The sequence below is a fragment of the Budorcas taxicolor genome, chromosome 14 (assembly GCF_023091745.1).
Source record: "Budorcas taxicolor isolate Tak-1 chromosome 14, Takin1.1, whole genome shotgun sequence".
In the NCBI taxonomy this organism is placed as follows: Eukaryota; Metazoa; Chordata; class Mammalia; order Artiodactyla; family Bovidae; genus Budorcas; species Budorcas taxicolor.
Genome location: NC_068923.1, coordinates 4,285,471 through 4,307,110, shown reverse-complemented (window position 1 = coordinate 4,307,110; position 21,640 = coordinate 4,285,471). Strand labels below are relative to the sequence as shown.

Here is a 21,640-nt window from a genome sequence, read left to right as displayed (position 1 = left end):
TAACAATATTGATGCACTCTCAAAATAGTCACTGTTACTGAAAATAATTCTTGTCTTTGAGACTAACTAGCCCACTTTTATAATTGCCTACTTTGAGCTACAAAAGAATTATAAGAAAGTGAAATGATCTGTACCTCACTTAAATTCAGCTGTGAGAACAGGCTGGCTATTGTACCCCTACTTATCAGCAGCGGCTCCAGTGGGTTTGATAATTCCATTATTCAAATATTCCATTAAACAGATATTACTCAGTTGACTATTTAGAGTGCTTCATTCAAGGATCTCAGTGTAGCCCCTTTACAAGCAGTAGGAAAGCGTTTGTTCTTTTTTGCTCATGTGTTCTTCCTCAAGACAAAAACAGTAGCACAGAAACATTTTGGGTACTCTTCTCTAAAATATTCTTTTTCCTTGCTGTTTTATATACTTAGCATCCATTTGCTTTCCTTAGGAAAGTTCTTTAAGAGACTACTGCCTCAAATGTGAACTTTTAAAAATGTTGTTTTTTGAAAATGAAAGAATTGTTTGTAGAATAGAACTAATTTAGGCTGTTACTTGTTTTCAATTAATGGGTAAATTATACTCCATTTATTTTTAAATTTTGTCCTTTGGAGCTCAAACACATTTTCTTAGGAGAACTGTGTGATGAATTTTGGTTAATTTAGGTTTTAATGGTCAGACCACAAAACTGTCAAACCGTAATATTAATAAAGGACAATACCATATTCCTGAAAAGTAGTGGTTAACACAGAAGCCACGTATAATGGCATTTCTGAGGAGAATCTGTTAACAGTTTAGGTGTTAAATGTTGTAGAATTCACAGAGGCACCATCATGTAGTGCTTAGGACTGCATATTTGCACCACTGTTGTCCCTTACTACTGGTGAGTAACTGGGGCTGAGTATACAAACTGACTTCTCCCCTAAGGGCAGGAGGATTGATGGGATCCAGATGTGCAGAGTGTGTCAGAAAGAAAGATGAGGGCATGCAGAAAGCAGAGGGTGTTAATGGAGGAATTCCCTCGGGCTGAGCAGGGTGCTGAGGAAAGAGCAGGTCTCTGTCTCTGGAGAGCTTTGACCTCCCCATTCCATTAATGAGGAGTCAGTCCAGCGCTGAGAGAGGCCAGAGAAGCAGCCCAGCCAAGGGGCATTCCTTGTGGTTTCAGTACAGAGCGCCCTAAGTGAAGTGGGCCTGTCCATGCCTGTGTAATTGTCAAATAGTTTTAACGTGTAATATTTTCAAATGAAAAACACTTATACCACATTTTAAGTAAGAAAAAAATATTTTTCTTCGAAAGGAAATAGTGTTTAAACAGGCATCTCTTGTCAAAGGCAAAGATTTATTTCAAAGCATAGATAGTATTAGCACTTTATCACTAACTTAGCTAACCTCAGTTTGATAATTCATTTATTTATATGCTTTTTAACTTCCTCTCAGATAAAGATGGCTTTTATGACACATGTATTATTTTGAGCTTATGAATATAATATAGAAAATATCATAATTTTAAAAAACCCTTATATTTAATTTCAGGAGTAAATATCAATTTTATTCCAAATTATTTGCTTAAAATATTTCACCAGAAAACAAAATTCTAAAGCAAACCCCGACTTAAATTTTAGATAAGTAGATAATAGTGATAGATTAAAATTATTAGTACCTTACACATAGTATTTACTCAAAATATATTTGTTGAATAGACAAGTGAATGAAATAGCACAGGGAAGATTTTGTTGACAATTGAAAGGTACATAGGCATCAGCATATACTTTATAGTAGTTTCCTAGGGATTTTTAAAAATCAAAATTCATCTTCAATAAATATTAGTAACACCTCGGGTTATCCTTAAACTATTCATTATTATTTATATTTTCTTTTCTATTTGTTGTGAATTTTAGTTTATTCTTGAATGCGTCTTCCAGGAAAAAATCTAAAATTTTTGTTAACTATTCAGAATAAAACTATTGCACTTTCTAAACTGTTGTCATTGTTTATTTTTATCCTAGCAAAACTAAATTTGTTAGGTACCAGATATTTCTGTAAAACACTGTTCACTAAATATTATTATATCCACCAGTTTTATTAAGTTTATAAAAAGTAATTCTTGGTTAGAGGGTGTATTCTAGTTCCTTCTCCTATTTAGCACTTTTCTTGGGTTTTCAAATAAGTCTAAAGTCAATATTTTAAGTAAGTCTATATTTCAAATAAGTCTAATAAAGTCTTCAAATTCTGCCATGCTATGAAGAGTTTATCTAAACTCCATTCCCTTTTTAAAAATAATGCCTTGAATTCCATTTTGCTTGTGTCTTTTTCTTTTCTCGTAGATGAATGATGTACATTTTTTTAATGACATTCAGTTAAAATACTGGTTTGGTAAAGAACTGTTTTTGAAAATGAGCATTATGAATTCTGAAATCTAGGCTTTAGCAAGTTATGAAACCTTTTTGGCCCCAGTCTCTACACTTGTAAAAGCAGAGGATTGACCTTGCTGATCTCTGACACCTCTGCCAACTCTTAAAATTCTGAATTTAGATATTAAAACATAAAAATAATATTGGATTATGAAATGTTGAGTGGCACATGCACTTAGAAAAAAGAACAAAGTAACATAAACATGAATGTACATCATTTGTAATTCTAATAAGCTAATCAACTAACTGAAAGATTCTGCTTTGGTGTTCTAATCCAATTGCACTAGTGAATCAATACTAAATCTATTAATCACAAAGTGGAAAATTCTAGTAAATTTTGTTGTAAAAGGAGTATAGTAACTAGTGCTGTGTGCAATCCTTATAACTAGCCAAAGCCAACATGCAGGTCCTTTATGAGCGCCTTCTCAGAAGAAAACAGCCAGCAACCCAGAAAGACACCTGTCTAGGTACGTTCACAAATAGGTTAAGTAAATAATCCCTTTTAATCAATAAGAAACTTTGCTTTAACTTAGTATCAAATTTCATAAATATGTATTTTTTAATATTGTATATTCCTGCCACTCTTACTTAAGAACTTACTTTAAGAATCAACCTGATTTGTAGTTGAGCTTTGGTTAATTCTTAGTTTTTAATGTTCAGGTTTTTGGAACATTTAAAATTGGAAATGTTAAATGCAAAGATTTCTTTGGTTTTTTTCCATATTCATTTTAGAGTTCCTGCAAAGAGCACTTTTTAGAAACTATGTTCATTGCCAGAATTTGTTAGTTTAATGGTAATGACTTAAATTTGTTCAAAGTCAATTTGTCTTTGGATAGGGCTAAAGGTAATAAAATGTGGTTTGAAAACTGAAGCTAATTTCATGCATTACAGAAATAAACAGAGAAACATCTTTAATATCTGGTTTTGTTTTTTGAGTCAGTTTGCATTTATTTTTTTATTCTAAATTTAAAAAGCAAAATATAGGAATATCAAATCACTGCTACCCAGATATATTACATATTTGAAAAGAGATATTCTGATTTCATTATTTCATTGGTATATTTCTCTATATGTTTTAGACTTTTGTTCTTGAATAACAATAGTACTTAGTTTATTATCTTTCCCTAAGTATATTAAAAGTTTTCAGTTTGAGTAGACCATCACAATTAACATTTTTTAAAAGTTATGAAAAGCTATAGAAATAAAAAATAAAACTAAATCACAGCATTTGTCTCTCAGTTTTCAAAAGTATGGACAAAAGGAAATTAAGAAGCCAAAATCTTTCTCCACATTTCTCAGATGAAAATTAGCTCAGAAATATTTCCATTGGGTCAGTTTTCACTAAAATTGTTAAGCTAGAAACTTACCAGGAAGGAATAAAGAAAAGTTGAAGATTTATTTATGATCATTATTTTGGAACATAATTTAATCCTCTCATTAAGTAACTTAAGTATAAAGTTAAAGAACTCATGGTATGAAATTATGGTCATTTATGACATATTTTAGTGTTCTCTTTAGCAAAAAATTGTACTACTCATTTCCTATTGCATTGCCAGCCTATCAGTTTACATGTGAGCATTCTAAATGATTTTTTAAAATGCTGCTCATTTAATAAGGTCTCTATAAAGAAGGGCCCAGTTTTTGGTTGGAGAGGAAAAAAACTTGATTCAAAACTAAAACATAATGAACTTAGTTAAATAATACTTCTAAAAATATGTGTATATCTTTTATCCTTCATTCCTGACATTGTATTAGGATATCTATTGAATGAATGAATAGATGAGTGGGTAAATAAATTTAAGATACATTTACCCTTTGACCTAGCAGTTGCACTTTTGTTCATAGAAAGGAGTACTAGTTTTTTGTAGCATAGAAAGGATTACTACTTTGTAATGGTATTTGTACATGCATGTCCATCACAGTATTCTTAGTGACAAAACACTGAAAACACAGATAAATGTCCATCATTCAGGAAAGAATAGAGTGTGAAGAAAATTATGCGGTCCTTACACCAAGGAATATTATATAGCCATTTTTTAAAAAGTGCTTTAGAGCTGCATATCAGATTTGCATGAAATACTACTGAGAGATATCATGCAGAAAGTTTGCAAAATACAGCCCATTTTTATAAAACAGTAACTCCAGATCTCATATATGTGTATATTTGAAAATATGGAAGGATGTGTTCTAGGTTGCCATCTTGGATTAGCAAGAGGAGCCAAGTTTAAAAAGTTTGTAGGGAGTTCCCTGGTGGCCTACTGGCTAAGATTCTGGGCTTTCACTGTCATGGCCTGAGTTCAAAACCTGGTGGAAAAACTGAGATCCCACAAGCTGCATGACATGGCAAAAGAAAAAAAGTTAGAAATTAATAACCTTTGTTATTCTAGAAATTTATGTAAATCTCTAGAAAATTATATAAATAGGTATATAGGCATTAAAAAAAATTAAACTCAGTTAAAATCCTAAATTATTTTTAAGTCATTTCAACCCAAAGATTTTGAAGTTAAGTTTTACATTTAAGCATCCCTTAAGGTGTTTGCATTGAAGTAGCTCTCAAGAATCATAATGCATAGACCAGTTTCTGCATTTAAGCTCTGGTATGTAAAGGTGACGTGTATCAAACTCTACAAAGTTTATGCTCATTTTTAAAAAATTAATAGGATATGTAACCTACTGAAATCAATTTTACTGATTTTCTTCTATCTCAGGAAAACATCATGAGTGCTATGAAAATAGATGTTGGCATATGAAAGTTAACGATTTGAACACAGGGTCTGTCACAGATTTTTTTTTTTTAACATAACATTAGAAGCCACTGATTTATCTGATAGTGAAATGATTTGTGAAATTGAAGCAAATTTATTTAGTTATCAGTGGTTATTTATATATATTTTGTGAATTATAAAACATTTGTGTCCTACTGGTTTTAGTTATCAGTGGAGTATTTATTGTTCAGATCATAGCTTGGTTTTGTTCTCAGCAGTGTAACTGCTTATTTTATCAAATTTAAATGTTTACCATTCTTTTATCAAGAAGTAAATATTTAGTATACCTTATGAGATAAGTGAGCTGAGGAATGAATTCAAAGATACCACAAAAATGTTTTCTTGTCTTTGAGTGAGAATGATCAATTAAAGTCACTCTAGCAGCAAGATTACGGAATTTTGTGTGTTGGTAACTATGCTGTTAGAGTTGTCCCAGGAAAACTCATTTTAGTTCGATTTCAGATAAACGTAAGTGTATCTAAACGTGATATTTTGGGCATTAGCAAAATCTTTTCCCTGCAAAAAATAACTGATTCTATTCTGTTGGTTTCTGTATTCCTTTGTAAATATTACCATTTTAATTGTAAGTTAATCTGCATCCCCTCTGTGTAAATGGTTATAGCATACATTAAATATAAGTCAAGATTATATAGAAAAAAAATGGCCTTGGTTTTAGACTGCCTTATAGGAAACTAAATTTATTGAACTAAGATATAAACTTACATTTTTGTTGAAAAGAATTTTGTCATTCATTTTCATTCAATAGCTTATATTCCAGGTATGTTTTTATTATTTTGACTTGAACTTTTTATTTTTTTTTTAATTTTAAAATCTTTAATTCTTACATGTGTTCCCAAACATGAACCCCCCTCCCACCTCCCTCCCCATAACATCTCTGTGGGTCATCCCCATGCACCAGCCCCAAGCATGCTGTATCCTGCATCAGACATAGACTGGCGATTCAATTCTTACATGATAGTATACATGATAGAACTTTTTAGAAATAGCTTTTGTAAAAGGTAAAGTATGTGTATATGTAATACAAAATACTAAGATTACTAGAATTTTTAATATGTGAAATACAGTAAAACTTTAGTTATATGTTTTATCTTTTCCATGATGCACTTGTGCTGGTTACTTGAGGCCTATAGTCAGTACTTCTTGACAGTGTTTGACTCTTAATTTAATACAGGCATACTTCACTTTATTGCGCTTCAGGATACTGTGGTTTTACAAATTGAAGATATATGGCAACCTTGTCCCACGCAAGTCTGTTGGCACCATTTTGTGTCTCTGTGTCACATTTTGGTAGTTCTCCCAATATTTCAAGCTTTTTCATTATTATCCTTATATTATGGTGATCTATGATCAGTGATTTTTTTATGTAACTATTACAAAAAAAATTACAACTCATTGAAGGCTCAGATGATGGTTGGCACTTTTTTTTTATCAATACAGTATTTTTTAATGAAAGTATATACATTGTTTTTTTAGACATAATGCTATTGTATACTTAATATACTACAGTATAGTCTAAACATAACTTTTATATGCACTGAAAAACCAAAATATTCATGTTGCTGGCTTTATTGCAGTATTTGCCCAAATGTAGTGTTCTGGACCTGAACCACAGTATTTTTGAGGTATGCCTGTAATCTGAACATATAATTTAATAATCATCACATTGCCTGTTTAATTTAATGTATTTATGGAAATATATTACATTGAAATTCAGTTCATCTAATATAGTCCAGATATTTTGTAACCTCCTAGATTTTTAAAAGTAATTTACTTATAAAATTTCAAAAATAATTTTCAGATATATAACATTGAAATACTTACTTTAATTACTGTTTACTCCTTTCAGAGGAAATGAATGTAGAAGCTCGACTTACTGAATTATGTGAAGAAGTTAAGGTATTTGGATTTTTAAAATTCACATTACCAAATTATTTGAATGGATTCTGTTTCCTTTTTAAATACTTTATTGAAGATAAATTATTTTTCCTTTCTCAAATGCAAAGGTAAAATTGTTGATTCTAGGTAGAAACACAACTTAGTTGATCAAACAACATTTGACTTGAGTGTGAAGTTAAATTATCTTTTTCCTAATCATTATTGAATAGAATCTTTTTTAAAAAATTTTATTTTATTTTTAATTGGAGGATAATTGCTTTGCAATATTGTGATGGTTTCTGCCATACATCAGCATAAATCAGCCATGGGTATACATGTGTCCCCTCCTCTTGAACCTTCCTCCCACCTTCCCCTCCACCCCACCTGTCTTGTTGTCACAGAGCACAGGCTTTGGGTTCCCTGCAGCTGCTGCTGCTAAGTCACTTCAGTCGTGTCCGACTCTGTGCGACCCCAAAGACGGCAGCCCACCAGGCTCCCTAGTCCCTGGGATTCTCCAGGCAAAAACACTGGAGTGGGTTGCCATTTCCTTCTCCATTGTAGGAAAGTGAAAAGTGAAAGTGAAGTCACTCAGTCGTGTCCAATTCGTAGCGACCCCATGGACTGCAGCCCACCAGGCTCCTCCATCCATGGGATTCTCCAGGCAAGAGTACTGGAGTGGGGTGCCACTGCCTTCTCCGAGTCATGCAGCGAATTCCCACTGGCTGTCTGTTTAACATATGGCAATGTATATGTTTCAGTGCTACTCTCACAAATCACCGCACCCTCTCCTTCCCTCGCTTGTCCAAAAGTGTGTCCTTTATGTCTGCTTCTCCCTTGTTGCCCTGCAAATAGAGTCATCAGCACTATCTTTTTAGAGTCCGTGCTGCTGCTGCTGCTGCTAAGTTACTTCAGTTGTGTCTGACTCTGTGCCACCCCAGAGATGGCAGCCTACCAGGCTCTCCCGTCCCTGGGATTCTCCAGGCAAGAACACTGGAGTGGGTTGCCATTTCCTTCTCCAATGCATGAAAGTGAAAAGTGAAAGTGAAGTCACTCAGTCGTGTCCGACTCTTAGCAACCCCATGGGACAGGCTCCCCCGTCCATGGGATTTGCCATATATATGTATTAATATACAATATTTGTCTTTCTCCTTCTGACTTACTTCGTTCTGTATAATAGGCTCTTGGTTCATCCACTTCATTAGCACCAACTCAAATGCATTCCTTTTTATAGCTGAGCAATATTCCATTGTGTACATGTACCACAACTTCTTTATCCATTCATCTGTCGATGGACATCCAGGTTTAGTATTGTAAATAGTGCTGCAGTGAACACTGGGATACATGTGTCTTTTTCAGTTATGGTTTCCTCAGGGTATATGTCCAGTAGTAGGATTACTGGGTCATATGGCAGTTGTAGTCCTAGTTTTTAAAGGAATCTCCCATACTCTTCTCCATAGTGGCTGTATCAGTTTGCATTCCCACCAACAGTGTAAGATGGTTCCCTTTTCTCCACACCCTCTCCAGCATTTATTGTCTGTAGACTTTTTTGATGATGGCCATTCTGACCTGTGTGAGGTGATACTTCATTGTAGATTTGATTTGCATTTCTCTAGTAATATGTGATGTTGAGCATCTTGTCATGTGTTTATTACCCATATGTATGTCTTTAGAGAAATGTCTGGTTAGGTCTTTCGCTCACTTTTTGATGGGGGGGGGTGCTGTGTGTGTGTGTGTGTGTGTGTGTGTGTGTGTGTGTGTGTGTGTGTGGTATTGAGCCACTTGAGCCACTCGTATATTTTGGAGATTAACCCTTTGTCACGTTTCATTTGCTGTTATTTTCTGCCATTCTGAGGGTTGTCTTTTTCACCTTGCTATAGTTTCCTTAATTGTGCAAAAGCTAGGTCCCACTTGTATACTTTTATTTTTATTTCCATTACTCTAGGAGGTGGATCTTATAAGGGTCCTGCTGTCAAAGAGATTATGTCAAAGATTTATGTCAAAGAGAGTTCTACCTGTGTTTTCCTCAAAGAGGTTTATAGTTTCTGGTCTTACATTTAGGTCTTTAATCTGTTTTGAGTTTATTTTTGTGTATGGTGTTGAGAAGTGTTCTAATTTCATCCTTTTTCACATAGTTAACCTGTTTTCCCAGGACCCCTTATTGAAGAGACTGCCTTTTCTCCTTTGTATATTTTTACCTTCTTTGTTAAAGATAAATTGCCCATAGATACTTGGATATTCTGGATATTCTGCATATAAATGAAATAGCAGAGACAATTAACTGATCAGAAGTGTGCTTTTTCCTCCTGTTAGTTAACTCAAAAACATTCTGGACAAATTTTTTTAAGCATTGCCCAAATTTACATACTTTTATAAAATGATATTGTTTAGAAATGGAAATTTATTTTAAAATTTCAAGAAATGAATTTCTCTTGGGCTATTTTTCTACCAGTTCATTCTTGCAATTAAATTGAATAGATTTTTGTTTTTCCTTTTCTTCCCCGTGGAACTAAATGTTTTGACTATTTGAGGAGCCCTGTGTATACTGTTGTTTAGCTATGTTAATGGGAGATATCAGAGACATAAATCAAACAAAAATACATATTTGACTTTAGGATATATTTCTTTTTTTTTTTTACCATTTAAAATGTTTTGGGATATATTTCTGTATGTAAATATAAATGAGAACTTGACCCTCTTGAAAAAGGTATTTACCTTCTTGTAAAATTATACATAGATGAGACAATTTCATATCCTGTTCTAGAAGCTTTCCCCACGGTTTAAGTAAGCTAAGTGTCTTCTTTAAAAAAAAAAAAAAATCACTAATTTCGCTATAATAGTTGTCCCAAAGGATTTTAGAAATAATGTTTGTGATAAATGTAGAAAAAATCTACTGACTTATTCACTGACCTTAAAGGAAATTTGAGTGAATAAACATATGATACTCCCAGATGAAAAGGTCATTGACAGCTACCCAGTTTTTCACAAGTTAATGATATTAATGCATCTGTATTCAAAATCCTGTTGGAAACTTTAAAATTAAACTTTATTTTAAAGATCACTTGAAGAAAGGTAAGAATGACTAAGAAAAACTTTTGAAAAAAATAATATAGAGGGACTTGCCCAAGTGGATGCTGAAATATATATAAAAACTACAGTAATGGAAATACAGTAGGATTTCTGTAAAAGAACAGAAAGACAAATCAATGGAACTAAATAGCACTGGAACAATCGTTAAATATGTGTAAGAAATGAGTGATAAAATTTCATGAACATTCAGTTACATAGTAGTATGGTAAAATAACATGTTATAGAAGCAAATTCTAAATGGACTTGAAGAGTTAAATGTCAAAAAAATCTGAAAGACAAATATATGTATACATGTATATATAAGCAATCTATCCTTGGACTATGAGATAAACTTCTTCAGGGTAACAGTAAACAATATGATATTAATGATTTAAAACTTCTTTAAAACAAAATAAAATATAAAATTGAAAGGAAGCAATAGACTGGAAGAAAATGTTTGCAGTACCTGAAAGTGGCAAATGATACTGAAAATATATAAAGAACTTTTATGTATCAGTTTCAAAACACCCCTGGGAAAAAGGGGTACACATAGAGGCAATGTACAAAATGCAGTTCTTAGAACAAGTTTGCTGCCTAGGTGACACTCCTTCTTACTGAAGACCAAGGAGATGCAGATTTAAGCAATAAAGTGGGTTTTTTTAACCATGAAATTTGCAGAAATGAAAGTGATTGCTAATCTCCATTGTTGGTAAGGTGGTAAGGAAACTAGTGTCTGCATAGGCTGTTGGTGAGGGTAGAAATGGTACATTTTTTAGGTCAGTTCATCATCTGTTCCAAAAACACTCACATGCTCTGCCACAAAATAGTTTTTATTTAGAAATGTTTACCACAAAAAGTGCCAATTCATTTCAACAAACAAATATAAAGCATTATCAACTACCATGTAGCCATTTAAAAGAATCAGGTGAATCTCTGTACATTGACATGGATTTTTTAACTCAAGAAATACATATTCCTCTGTGATGCAGGGTACTGTTTCCATGCTGAAAACCTCTTTAGGATATATTAATTGAAAAAATAAATTGGAGGAAAATATGAATACGATTTTCATATGTTAGAAAAGCTATGTAAATATTTGATCATGTTTATGTGATTAGATTGCATATAAAATATTTGAAAGGATACATACACACATACACATTTCAACTGTAAATAATAATACAGAAAGGAATACCACAAAGAATGAGGCTATAAAGGAAAATATTTGTTTTTTACTCTATTTCCATCTATATTAAGTTTTAAAAAATATATATGTACTCAGATATTACTAATGAATTTTATGTACTCTTACTTAATTTCAGTATTTAAGTGTAATATAAACTAGGGTAGATAGAGTAGACAGATGATGGAGTAATATTTAAACAGGTCTTATAAATCAGCAAAAAAAATCCTGTAATATCCCATTTTTAATATTAATATAGCTTAGACACCCAGTTATCCAGTTATAAAATGCTAATAAGTATGTGAAAATTTTTAATTATAAAACAAAAATTTAAATATTCTGACATGATTTTTAACCTATCAGATTGGCTGTGATTTTTTTTTTAATTCAAGGATAATTGCTTTCAGAATTTTGTTGTTTTCTGTCAAACCTCAACATAGACTAGCCATAGGTATACATATATCTCTCCCTTTTGAACCTCCCCCCAATCTCCCTCCCCATTCCACCGCTAGATTGATATAGAGCCCCTGTTTGAGTTTCCTGAGTCATATGGCAAATTCCCATTGGCCATCTGTTTTACATATGGTAATGTAAGTTTCCATGTTACTCTTTCCATACTTCTCACCCTCTCCTCCCCTCTTCTGGTGTCTGTTCTAATTGTCTGTTTCTCCACTGGTACCCTGTAAATGAATTTTTCAGTACCATTTTTCTAGAGTCTCTATGTATGCGTTAGAATATCATATTTATCTTTCTCTTTCTGACTTACTTCAGTCTGTGTAATAGGTTCTAGGTTCATCCATCTCATTAGAACTGACTCAGATGTGTTCCTTTTCATGGCTGAGTAATATTCCATTGTGTATATGGACAACAACTTCTTTATCCATTCATCTGTTGATGGACATCTAGGTTGCTTACATGTTCTAACTATTGTAAATAGTGCTACAATAAACAGTGGGATACATGTGTCTCTTTCAGTTTTGGTTTCCTCAGGGTATATGCCTAGGAGTGTGATTGCTGGGTCATGTGGTTTTATTCCTAGTTTTTTATGGAATCTCCATACCTTCTCCCATAGTAGCTGTATCAGTTTACATCCCCACCAACAGTACAGGAGCGTTCCCTTTTCTCCATACCCTCTCCAGCATCTATTGTTTGTAGACTTTTTGATGATAGCCACTGAATTGTCCACTGGGGTTTGCTCCTGAGGCTGCTCTGGAGGACTTGGGTCTGCCCCAGTGAGGGCCAGGTGCAGAAATCGTGCAGCTGCTTGGGTCACAGGGGCCCTGGCAGCACCAGGTACTCAGGGGAGTTGGCAGCTAGGGCAGCAGGAAATATAGTGGTCTAGAAGGGTATGGCAACCTGTATTTGGCTGATACGCTCCAGTAGTCATGCCTGGAGAGAACCCCCTGAGAGAGAAGCCTGGCAGGCTACAGTCCACAGGGTCACAAATAGTTGGACACAACCAAAGCAACCCTGTATGTGTAGATGCAAGACTTCTTTTATCTGTGGCAGCTATGCGCCAATGAAGGTTGAGCATGAAGGTGGCACAGCTGCTTGGTTTGCAGGGACCCTGGCGGTGCAGAGTGTCCAGGAACACAGACTGCCTCCACTGCAGGAGTTATGGCCTGATCAGTCTTTTATCGAGCCTCTTGTAGCTGGCGATCAGAGGGCCTCTTTGGCCAGTCTTTCTCTATAGCTCTGCCCATTCAGTCACATAGAGGGGCCCCCCACCTTGCTGTGGTCCTACTCTATAGATTGGCGCATCAGGCACTTAAAGGAGCACCCTGGATGGGGTCCTGCTCTGTAGTTCAGTGCATCAGGTGTTTGATGGGCCCACCTCTCTATTGTTCAGCTGTTGTTGCTGGCATGTGGGGAGAGAGAGGCTATGGTGATGGCTCCACCCCCTACGCTGACTCAGCATTATCTCCTTGCTTCCATGGCTGCCTGGCTTTCCTCCACAGGCATTTCCCAACCACGATCTCCACCCTCACAACCCCTCAATCTGTCTCTCTGCAGTCCACAGCAGCCCTCTCCCTGGGATTGCTCTGCAATCCCTAAATCCCAGCTCCCAGCCACTTCACCTTCCAGGGGACCAGTGTCCCTGTCCAGGGTATGTATGGCTGTGGCAAGGACTGTCTGATTCTCGTTCCATTTAGGATGCCACTGATCAGCTGTTTCACTCTCAGCCTTAAATGTTTCTCTTCTGACTCAGACAATGGCCCTGATGTGGGGTTGGACCCCTGCTTCAGTTCCCTCACCTGCTGAGGGCAGGTCTAGTCATACTAACACTCCTGTTTTTCCTGGTAGTCCCGTTGTCCTACCAAGTTTTGCATGGTTCTGTATATTCTTTTCCGCTGATCAGGTACTCCTGTCCTCTGTTAGCTGGTGTTCTGCATGACTGTGATTTTTTTTTTAATAACAGTATAATCTTTGTTGAGTTATGGTGAGATACAGATTCCCATACCTTGCAGATCTTTTTCAGAGATGAATTTGGCAGTATGTATCCAATGCCATAAAAAATATTCCTTCTCAATTTATACCAAATAAACAATCAGAAATTCATGTGTAACATAATTGGTGATATTGTAAAACATTAACCTAAGTAAATACCCAACAATAAGACAATGGTTAAACAAATCATGGGACACTCATAAAAACATTGTGCAACCTTAAACGTGATGCTTTCAACAAATATTTGATGTTGTAGGAAAATACTCATACTGTGTTATTCAGTGAAAATGGCATAAAAATATGATTTTGGTTTTTTCCTCTCTGTAACTGAAAATAATTGAAGACTATATACTAAAATGAACTTTATTTTTTTTCAATCAAAAAGGTCAGTGAATGCTATGAAAAGGTATACATCTGTATAAAACAAAATAATGAATTTATTTAAAAAATAGTATAGAAGTATAAATGTCTTATTATTCCTACATTTATATATATAAAAAATCTTGTCAAACTTAATTCCAATTTTCTTTTTAATATAAAAAAGGATTATTATTTATATTTTGACACTTATCATGAAGAGTTATATAAACCAAAGGAGTAATTTGTTTATAGGATGCTTTTCCCAATAATGAAAATACCAAAAGTCCTTTCTCAGAAACTTGATGCCATACTCCCTGAGAAATACAGTTAATAAATACAGGGTATCTAGACAGCCTTGCTTTCTGGGGGGAATTATTTTTACTTGTGTGTAGATTATACCAGGTGTAGTATTGCTTGCCTTACACAGTACTCAAATACTTATTCTAGTCTTCTTTTCCTAACTTCATTAAAGTCATTCTTGAAACCATACTACAGGTTTCAGCTTATTTATACTCCATTTTAATCTTCTATGTGTTAAGAGACATAAAAAACTTGGTAGCTTTATTTCTAATAATATTTATACATCATCCCTGAGGCAAAACCCTTCTGTAGAATTTCTCTCTGTGTTGAGTCAATGTTTATCATCTGTTGACTCGTTAGCTTCCATTCTGTAATTCTGGAATTTGTCGGTATTTTCTGAATTTCTCCTTGTATTCTGGGGACTTTTTCCTTATCTGAAGCCTGTAATTCCTTATTCATTCATTCATTCATTCATTCGTTTGGTACATATCTATTGAGTGACTACTGTGTACTGGTTACCAGTCACACAAGCGAATAAGACGTCATCCCTCCCCTTCTCACTTATTTTGATGAGTTTTTGTTTTATGTGTTCTCTGAGTTAAGAAGATAAATTGAAGTGTGGTTCGGGTCAGGGAAGAAAAGCCTGCTGAATTTCAGACTTTGAAAAGGGGTCTGTATAAACAAAAGTGAAAGTGAAAGTGAAGTCGCTCAGTCGTGTCCGACTCTTTGCGACGCCATGGACTATAGTCCACCAGGCTCCTCTGTCCATGGGATTCTCCAGGCAAAAATTCTGGAGTGGGCCATTTCCTTCTCCAGGGAATCTTCCTGACCCAGGGATCAAACCCAGGTCTCCCGCGTTGCAGGCGGACGCTTTAACCTCTGAGCCACCAGGGATGCCTGAGAGTATCATATATGATGAGCAACATTTAGGGGTTTCACTTGTTTTTTAGAAGGGGACTGGTGCAGATATGAGTATAACTGGGGACATGGTGAATTGTCCAAGCCCAGCTGTCCAATAGTTGTTGGGTCTAGACATCAGGGATACTTGATCCAGAGACACAGATATAGTGGTGGTTGGTGTGCAGGTGGAGATGAGCTGTGGCTGTTAACTTCAATCTGAATACATGACTTCCCCATATTTACGGTAGGAAAGTGAAATCAGCACTCATGTATATATTTAAAGTAGATTTCCTGGTGTTACTAATAATTAAAGACAGATTTTTGCATCAAGATTCTGTCTGCTTAGAAACTGACTGCTGCCTTAGTGGACAAAACGTCCTTATGAGAAACATCATTCTGCTTTATAGTCTTTGTTATTCTTTGCTCAGAAGTTCTTACTGTATCAATTCAAGAAAACTAAAAGCCTTCAAGAAAATTCTACATTTCATTCAGTACTCTTAATTTCTGTCATCAATTAAGATGAATATTTAAATAAACAGAACAACTTAATATCACTATTCATTCATAATATATATACATATAATAAATATATATTTGTTTATCCACTTTTCTTTCCTCATTAGACTGTGATCTTTTCATATTAATCTTGGTGTCTGTACAGTGTAGCCCCCTAGCATGTAAAATGTGCTCAATAAATACTGGATGCATGAATTGTTAGAATAGAAAAAAGAAGTATTTGACAACTCTGGGAAAGGGTTTCTGTGAGCAAAATAAAATCTAGGAGCAGAGATGTGAAGGAAGAGCAGTTTTCGCGAGAATCTCAATCCTTTCTGAGGAGCACGTGACCTTTAAATTACTTAATTGATTGAAAATAAATCATATTTTAAGATTTCACAATCTTTCAAAAATTTTATAACTTCGATCAGGATTTGTTGTGCTTAAAATTCCTAGTCTTAGTGTTTGAATTTGATCATGTTCTATAGAATCCTGATTTGTAACTTTAGAATATATCTGATATTTCAGATATTGAAATATTGGTTAAGTTATCTAAAATGTAACTACCAAGTTACTATCAAGATAGGAAAAAAGCCATTGGTCAGTTGGTCTGTCTCGACACACACATGCAAGCGGGCACAGATGTACATATTTTAAAACTAAAAAATTTGCCTTTGTATTAATACTCTCAGTAATATATGTGTTATGGTAATTCTCAGAGACCAGTTTTTTTTTTCTTGTCATTTCAGAAAATAGAAAATCCTGATGAACTGGCAGAACTTATAAATATGAATCTTGCACAACTTTGCTCACTTTTAATGGCTTTATGGGGACAATTTCTGGAAGTTATAACACTACATGAGGAACTAAGACTATTACTAGCACAAGAGCACCATACTCTGAGGGTAAGTTATAAAAATAAGTGATTTTAGAGCATTTTAATGAATATTGTCATTTATATTTAGAAATTTCTTATGAATAAAAATTCTGATTTTTATCTAATATGTTCATAAATGAGAAAAGAGACATCTATCATTGTGTTATTGTTTGATTCCTAAAGTTAAGAATAGAAGAATACAGTTGAATATATGACCTATCTCAGCTATAACCCTTGCTACTAACAGATACCACCTATATGAAATAAAATATACAATAAAGGATAGCTCTTGGAATCCAGGAACAGGAATTATCACCAGATCTCTTAAGAAAAAGAAACCAGAACTAAAAAGCCATCTCAGAATAGACAGAATATCTCTCTCCAAACCTCATACTCCCTCCTTTCCTCTCTCCTTCCTTCACCTCATTTAGAGATATATATTATGAACTTTGCAGGCTTGGGGGAGTAATCTAGACATGGGGGTTGTTATAGGTCTGGTATGGACACTATGCAGAAAATTTTGTACAATTTTTCATTGTGTCAAGAGGCTTCAAGATGTTAAATCTCTGTCTCTTTAGCCTTATCTCCTTATGTACTCTGTATGCACACTAATTTTCCTGAATTAGTTCCACAAAACATCATGTGTATTTTCTTTTCTTTTCTGGTTTTTCTTTTCTTAACTATAAAGCACAAGTGAAAGTGTTAGTTGCTCAGTCGTGTCCAACTCTTTGTGACCCCATGGTCCCTCCATGGAATTCCCTAGGCAGGAACACTGGAGTGGGTTGCCGTTCCTTTCTCCAAGGGATCTTCCCAAACCAGGGATCAAACCGGGGTCTCCTGCTGGCAAGTGGGTTCTTTACCATCTGAGCTACTACATAAAGCACAATATATAATCAAAATCAGAAACGTTCATAAAACATGCACATTTTAACAAGTGGTTAAAAGTACATACCCTTTTAATGATCACCCAGATCAAGAAATAGAATATTGTCAATACCACAGATATGTTCTATGTATTTGTTCCAATTTCTACCCTTTTATGACATTTACAAGGAATCGCCATCCTTCTCAGTAAGTTCCTTCTTTCTCTTTTAGTTATTCAGCCTATATTACTGAATTCTACATAAATGAATTCATACAGTGTGTATTCTTTTGTATATTGCTTCTTTCAGTTGAGATTTTGTTTTGGAGATTAATCTATTTTTTTGTTGTTAGTAGCTGTAGCTTGCTTATTTTCATTTCTATAATGTGTTTCCATTTGAATATACCTACAATTTGTTTGTCCATTTTACTGTTGATAAGTGTTTGGATTATTTCAGATTTGTAGATACTGTAAACCAAGCTGCTGTGAATATTCTTACACATATTTCCTGTCATAACAGTTTCTGTGATGTATTTACCTATGAAAGACATTGCTGTGTCATAAGGTACAAATAACGTCAATTCTATTATATAATACTACCCTGGTTTCCAAAGTGGTGCTTATTTCCACTCCCACAAGCACCATATGAAAGTTCTTATTCCACCTCCTCCCCAATTCTTGATATTGGCAGACTTTTAAACTTTTGTAAGATGGATGTAAAATGGTATATCATTTTGGTTTTATTTCTATTTTTTGATGACTTGAGCACCATTCTGTATGACTCTTGGCTGTGTAGATTTCCTGTTTGTGAAGTACGTGTCCAAACTGGCTGCCCATTTTTCTATCAGATTAGTTTTCTTTTTATTCTTGATTTATAATAGTTTTCTGTGTATTCTAAGTACTGATCTTTGTTGAATGTTTTATAAATCTTTTTCTCATTTCATGATTTTTTCCACTATCTTCATGCTGTCTTTTGATGAAGTAGAGGCCTTAATTTGTCGATGGAACACAGGAGAAAAGCCAGACAGAGATACACCTGTATTTGGACATAATATGTACAGATCAGCAAGGAAGATATGACATGATCAATAAATGATATTGGGACAATTGGGTATTATATAACTGCATTATATAAAATTCAGTTCCAGATGGACTAAAAACAGACATGAAAGGCAAAATCATAAAGTTTCTAAAATATAGTAGAGAACCATCAGAAGTATTACAGAAGTAGTACAACTTACTCCCATATATTCTTAGTCAAAATCACAAGTTACCATTTTGGCACATTTGCTTCATCATTCCTTCTTTTTGTCAATAGATACACATTCCCAGTCGCTCAACTGGTAAAGAATTCTCCTGCAATTCTGGAGACCCTAGTTAGATTACTGGGTTGGGAAATTCCCTTGGAGAAGGGATAGGCTACCCACTCCAGTATTCTGGAGCTTCCTTGGTGACCCAGGTGGTAAAGAATCCACCTCAATGTAGAAGACCTGGGTTCAATCCCTAGGCTGGGAAGATCCCCCTGGAGGAGGGCATGGAAACCCATTCCAATATTCTTCCTTAGAGAATCTCCATGGACAAAGGAGCTGGTGGGGTACAGCTATGGGGTCCCAAAGAGTCAGACACGACTGAGCAACTAAGCACAGCACAGTTCAGTTCAGTCGCTCAGTTGTATCCCACTCTTTGCGACCCCATGAATCGCAGCACGTGAGGCCTCCCTGTCCATCACCAACTCCCGGAGTTCACTCAGACTCACGTCCATCGAGTCAGTGATGCCATCCAGCCATCTCATCCTCTGTCGCCCCTTCTCCTCCTGCCCCCAATCCCTCCCAGCATCAGAGTCTTTTCCAATGAGTCAACTCTTCGCATGAGGTGGCCAAAGTACTGGAGCTTCAGCTTCAGCATCATTCTTTCCAAAGAAATCCCAGGGCTGTCTGCTTCAGAATGGACTAGTTGGATCTCCTTGCAGTCCAAGGGACTCTCAAGAGTCTTCTCCAACACCACAGTTCAAAAGCATCAATTCTTCGGCAGTCTGCCTTCTACACAGTCCAACTCTCACATCCATGCATGACCACAGGAAAAACCATAGCCTTGACTAGACAGACACAGCACCCATATAAATATACACACACACAGGTTTTTTTTTTCTGGGCCATTTGGTAGTTATAGACATTATACTCGTTTTTCCTTAAATACTTCAGGGCATATTGACTAAGAACAAAGATATCCTCTTACTTAACCACAGTACAGTGATCAGCTTTAAGACATTTAATACTGAAGCTAAAGGCAAAGGAGAAAAAGAAAAATAAACCCATTTGAATGCAGAACTTCAAATAATAGCAGGGAGAGATAGGAATGCCTTCCTCAGTGCAAAGAAATAGAGGAAAACAATAGAAAAGGAAGGACTAGAGATCTCTTCAAGAAAATCAGAGATACCAAGGGAAAATTTCATGCAAAGATGGGCACAATAAAGGGCAGAAACCTAAAGGCAGGGACCTAACAGAAGCAGAAGAGATTAAGAAGAGGTGGCAAGAATACACAGAAGAACTATACAAAAAAGATCTTAAATGACCCAGGTAACCATGACAGTGTGGTCACTCACCTAGAGCCAGACATCCTTGAACGCAAAGTCAAGTGGGCCTTAGGAAGCATCACTATGAACAAAGCTAGTGGAGGTGATGGAATTCCAGTTGAGCTATTTCAGATCCTACAAGATGATGCTGTTAAAGTGCTACACTCAATATGCCAGCAAATTTGGAAGACTCAGCAGTGGCCATGGGACTGGAAAAGGTCAGTTTTCATTCCAGTCCCAAAGAAAAGCAATGCCAAAGAATGTTCAAACTACTGCACAATTACACTCATCTCACACTCTAGCAAAGTAATGCTCAAAATTCTCCAAGCCAAGCTTCAACAGTAAGTGAACTGTGAACTTCCAGATGTTCAAGCTGGTTTTAGAAAAGGCCGAGGAACCAGAGATCAAATTGCCAACATCCGCTGGATCATCGAAAAAGCAACGGAGTTCCAGAAAAACATCTACTTCTGCTTTATTGATTACACCAAAGCCTTTAACATGTGTGGATCACAACAAACTGTAGAAAATTCTTAAACAGATGGGAATACCAGACCACCTTACCTGCCTCCTGAGATACCCGTATGCAGGTCAAGAAGTAACAGTTAGAACCAGACATGGAATAGCAGACTGGTTCCAAATTAGGAAAGGAGTATGTCAAGGCTTAGAACCAGACATGGAATAGCAGACTGGTTCCAAATTAGGAAAGGAGTATGTCAAGGCTGTATACTGTTACCCTGCTTATTTAGCTTATATGCACAGTACATCATGTAAAATGCTGGACTGGATGAAGCACAAGCTGGTATCAAGATTGCCAAGAGAAATATGAATAATCTCATATATGCAGATGACACCACCATTATGGTAGAAACTGAAGAACTAAAGAGCCTCTTGATGAAAGTGAAAGAGGAGAGTGAAAAAGCTGGCTTAAAACTCAACATTCAAAAAGCTAAGATCATGGTATCCAGTCCCATCACTTCATGGCAAATAGATGGGGAAACAGTGGAAACAGTGAGAGACTTTATTTTGGGGGGCTCCAAAATCACTGCAGATTCTGACTGCAGCCATGAAATTAAAAGACACTTGCTCGTTGGAAGAAAAGCTAGACCAACCTGTTAAAGACAGCATATTAAAAAGCAGAGACATTACTTTGCCAACAAAGGTCCATCAAGTCAAAGTTATGGTTTTCCCAGTAGTCATGTATGGATGTGAGAGTTGGACTATAAAAAGAAGCTGAGCACTGAACAATTGATACTTTTGAACTGTGTTGAAGAAGACTCTTGACAGTCCCTGGACTGTAAGGGGATGCAACCAGTCAATCCTAAAGGAAATCAGTCCTGAATATTCATTGGAAGGACTAATGCTGAAGCTGAAACTCCAGTACTTTGACCACCTGGTGTGAAGAACTGACTCACTGGAAAAGACCCTGATACTGGGAAAGACTGAAGATAGGAAGAGAAGGGGACAACAGAAGATAAGATGAGATGATTGGATGGCATCACCAACTCGAT

The 21,640-nt window shown here is 35.5% G+C and overlaps 1 protein-coding gene across 1 annotated transcript in view; it reads left to right on the top strand.

The window, feature by feature from the left end:
• The window catches only part of FAM135A (family with sequence similarity 135 member A), a 152,449-nt gene that overhangs the window by 82,124 nt on the left and 48,685 nt on the right, over nucleotides 1–21,640 (top strand). The window contains exons 12-14 of the mRNA XM_052651592.1: nucleotides 2,798–2,875; nucleotides 7,041–7,090; nucleotides 16,571–16,726. Of these exons, the coding sequence (XP_052507552.1) occupies nucleotides 2,798–2,875; nucleotides 7,041–7,090; nucleotides 16,571–16,726 (284 nt within the window). The remainder of the gene's footprint in view (nucleotides 1–2,797; nucleotides 2,876–7,040; nucleotides 7,091–16,570; nucleotides 16,727–21,640) is intronic.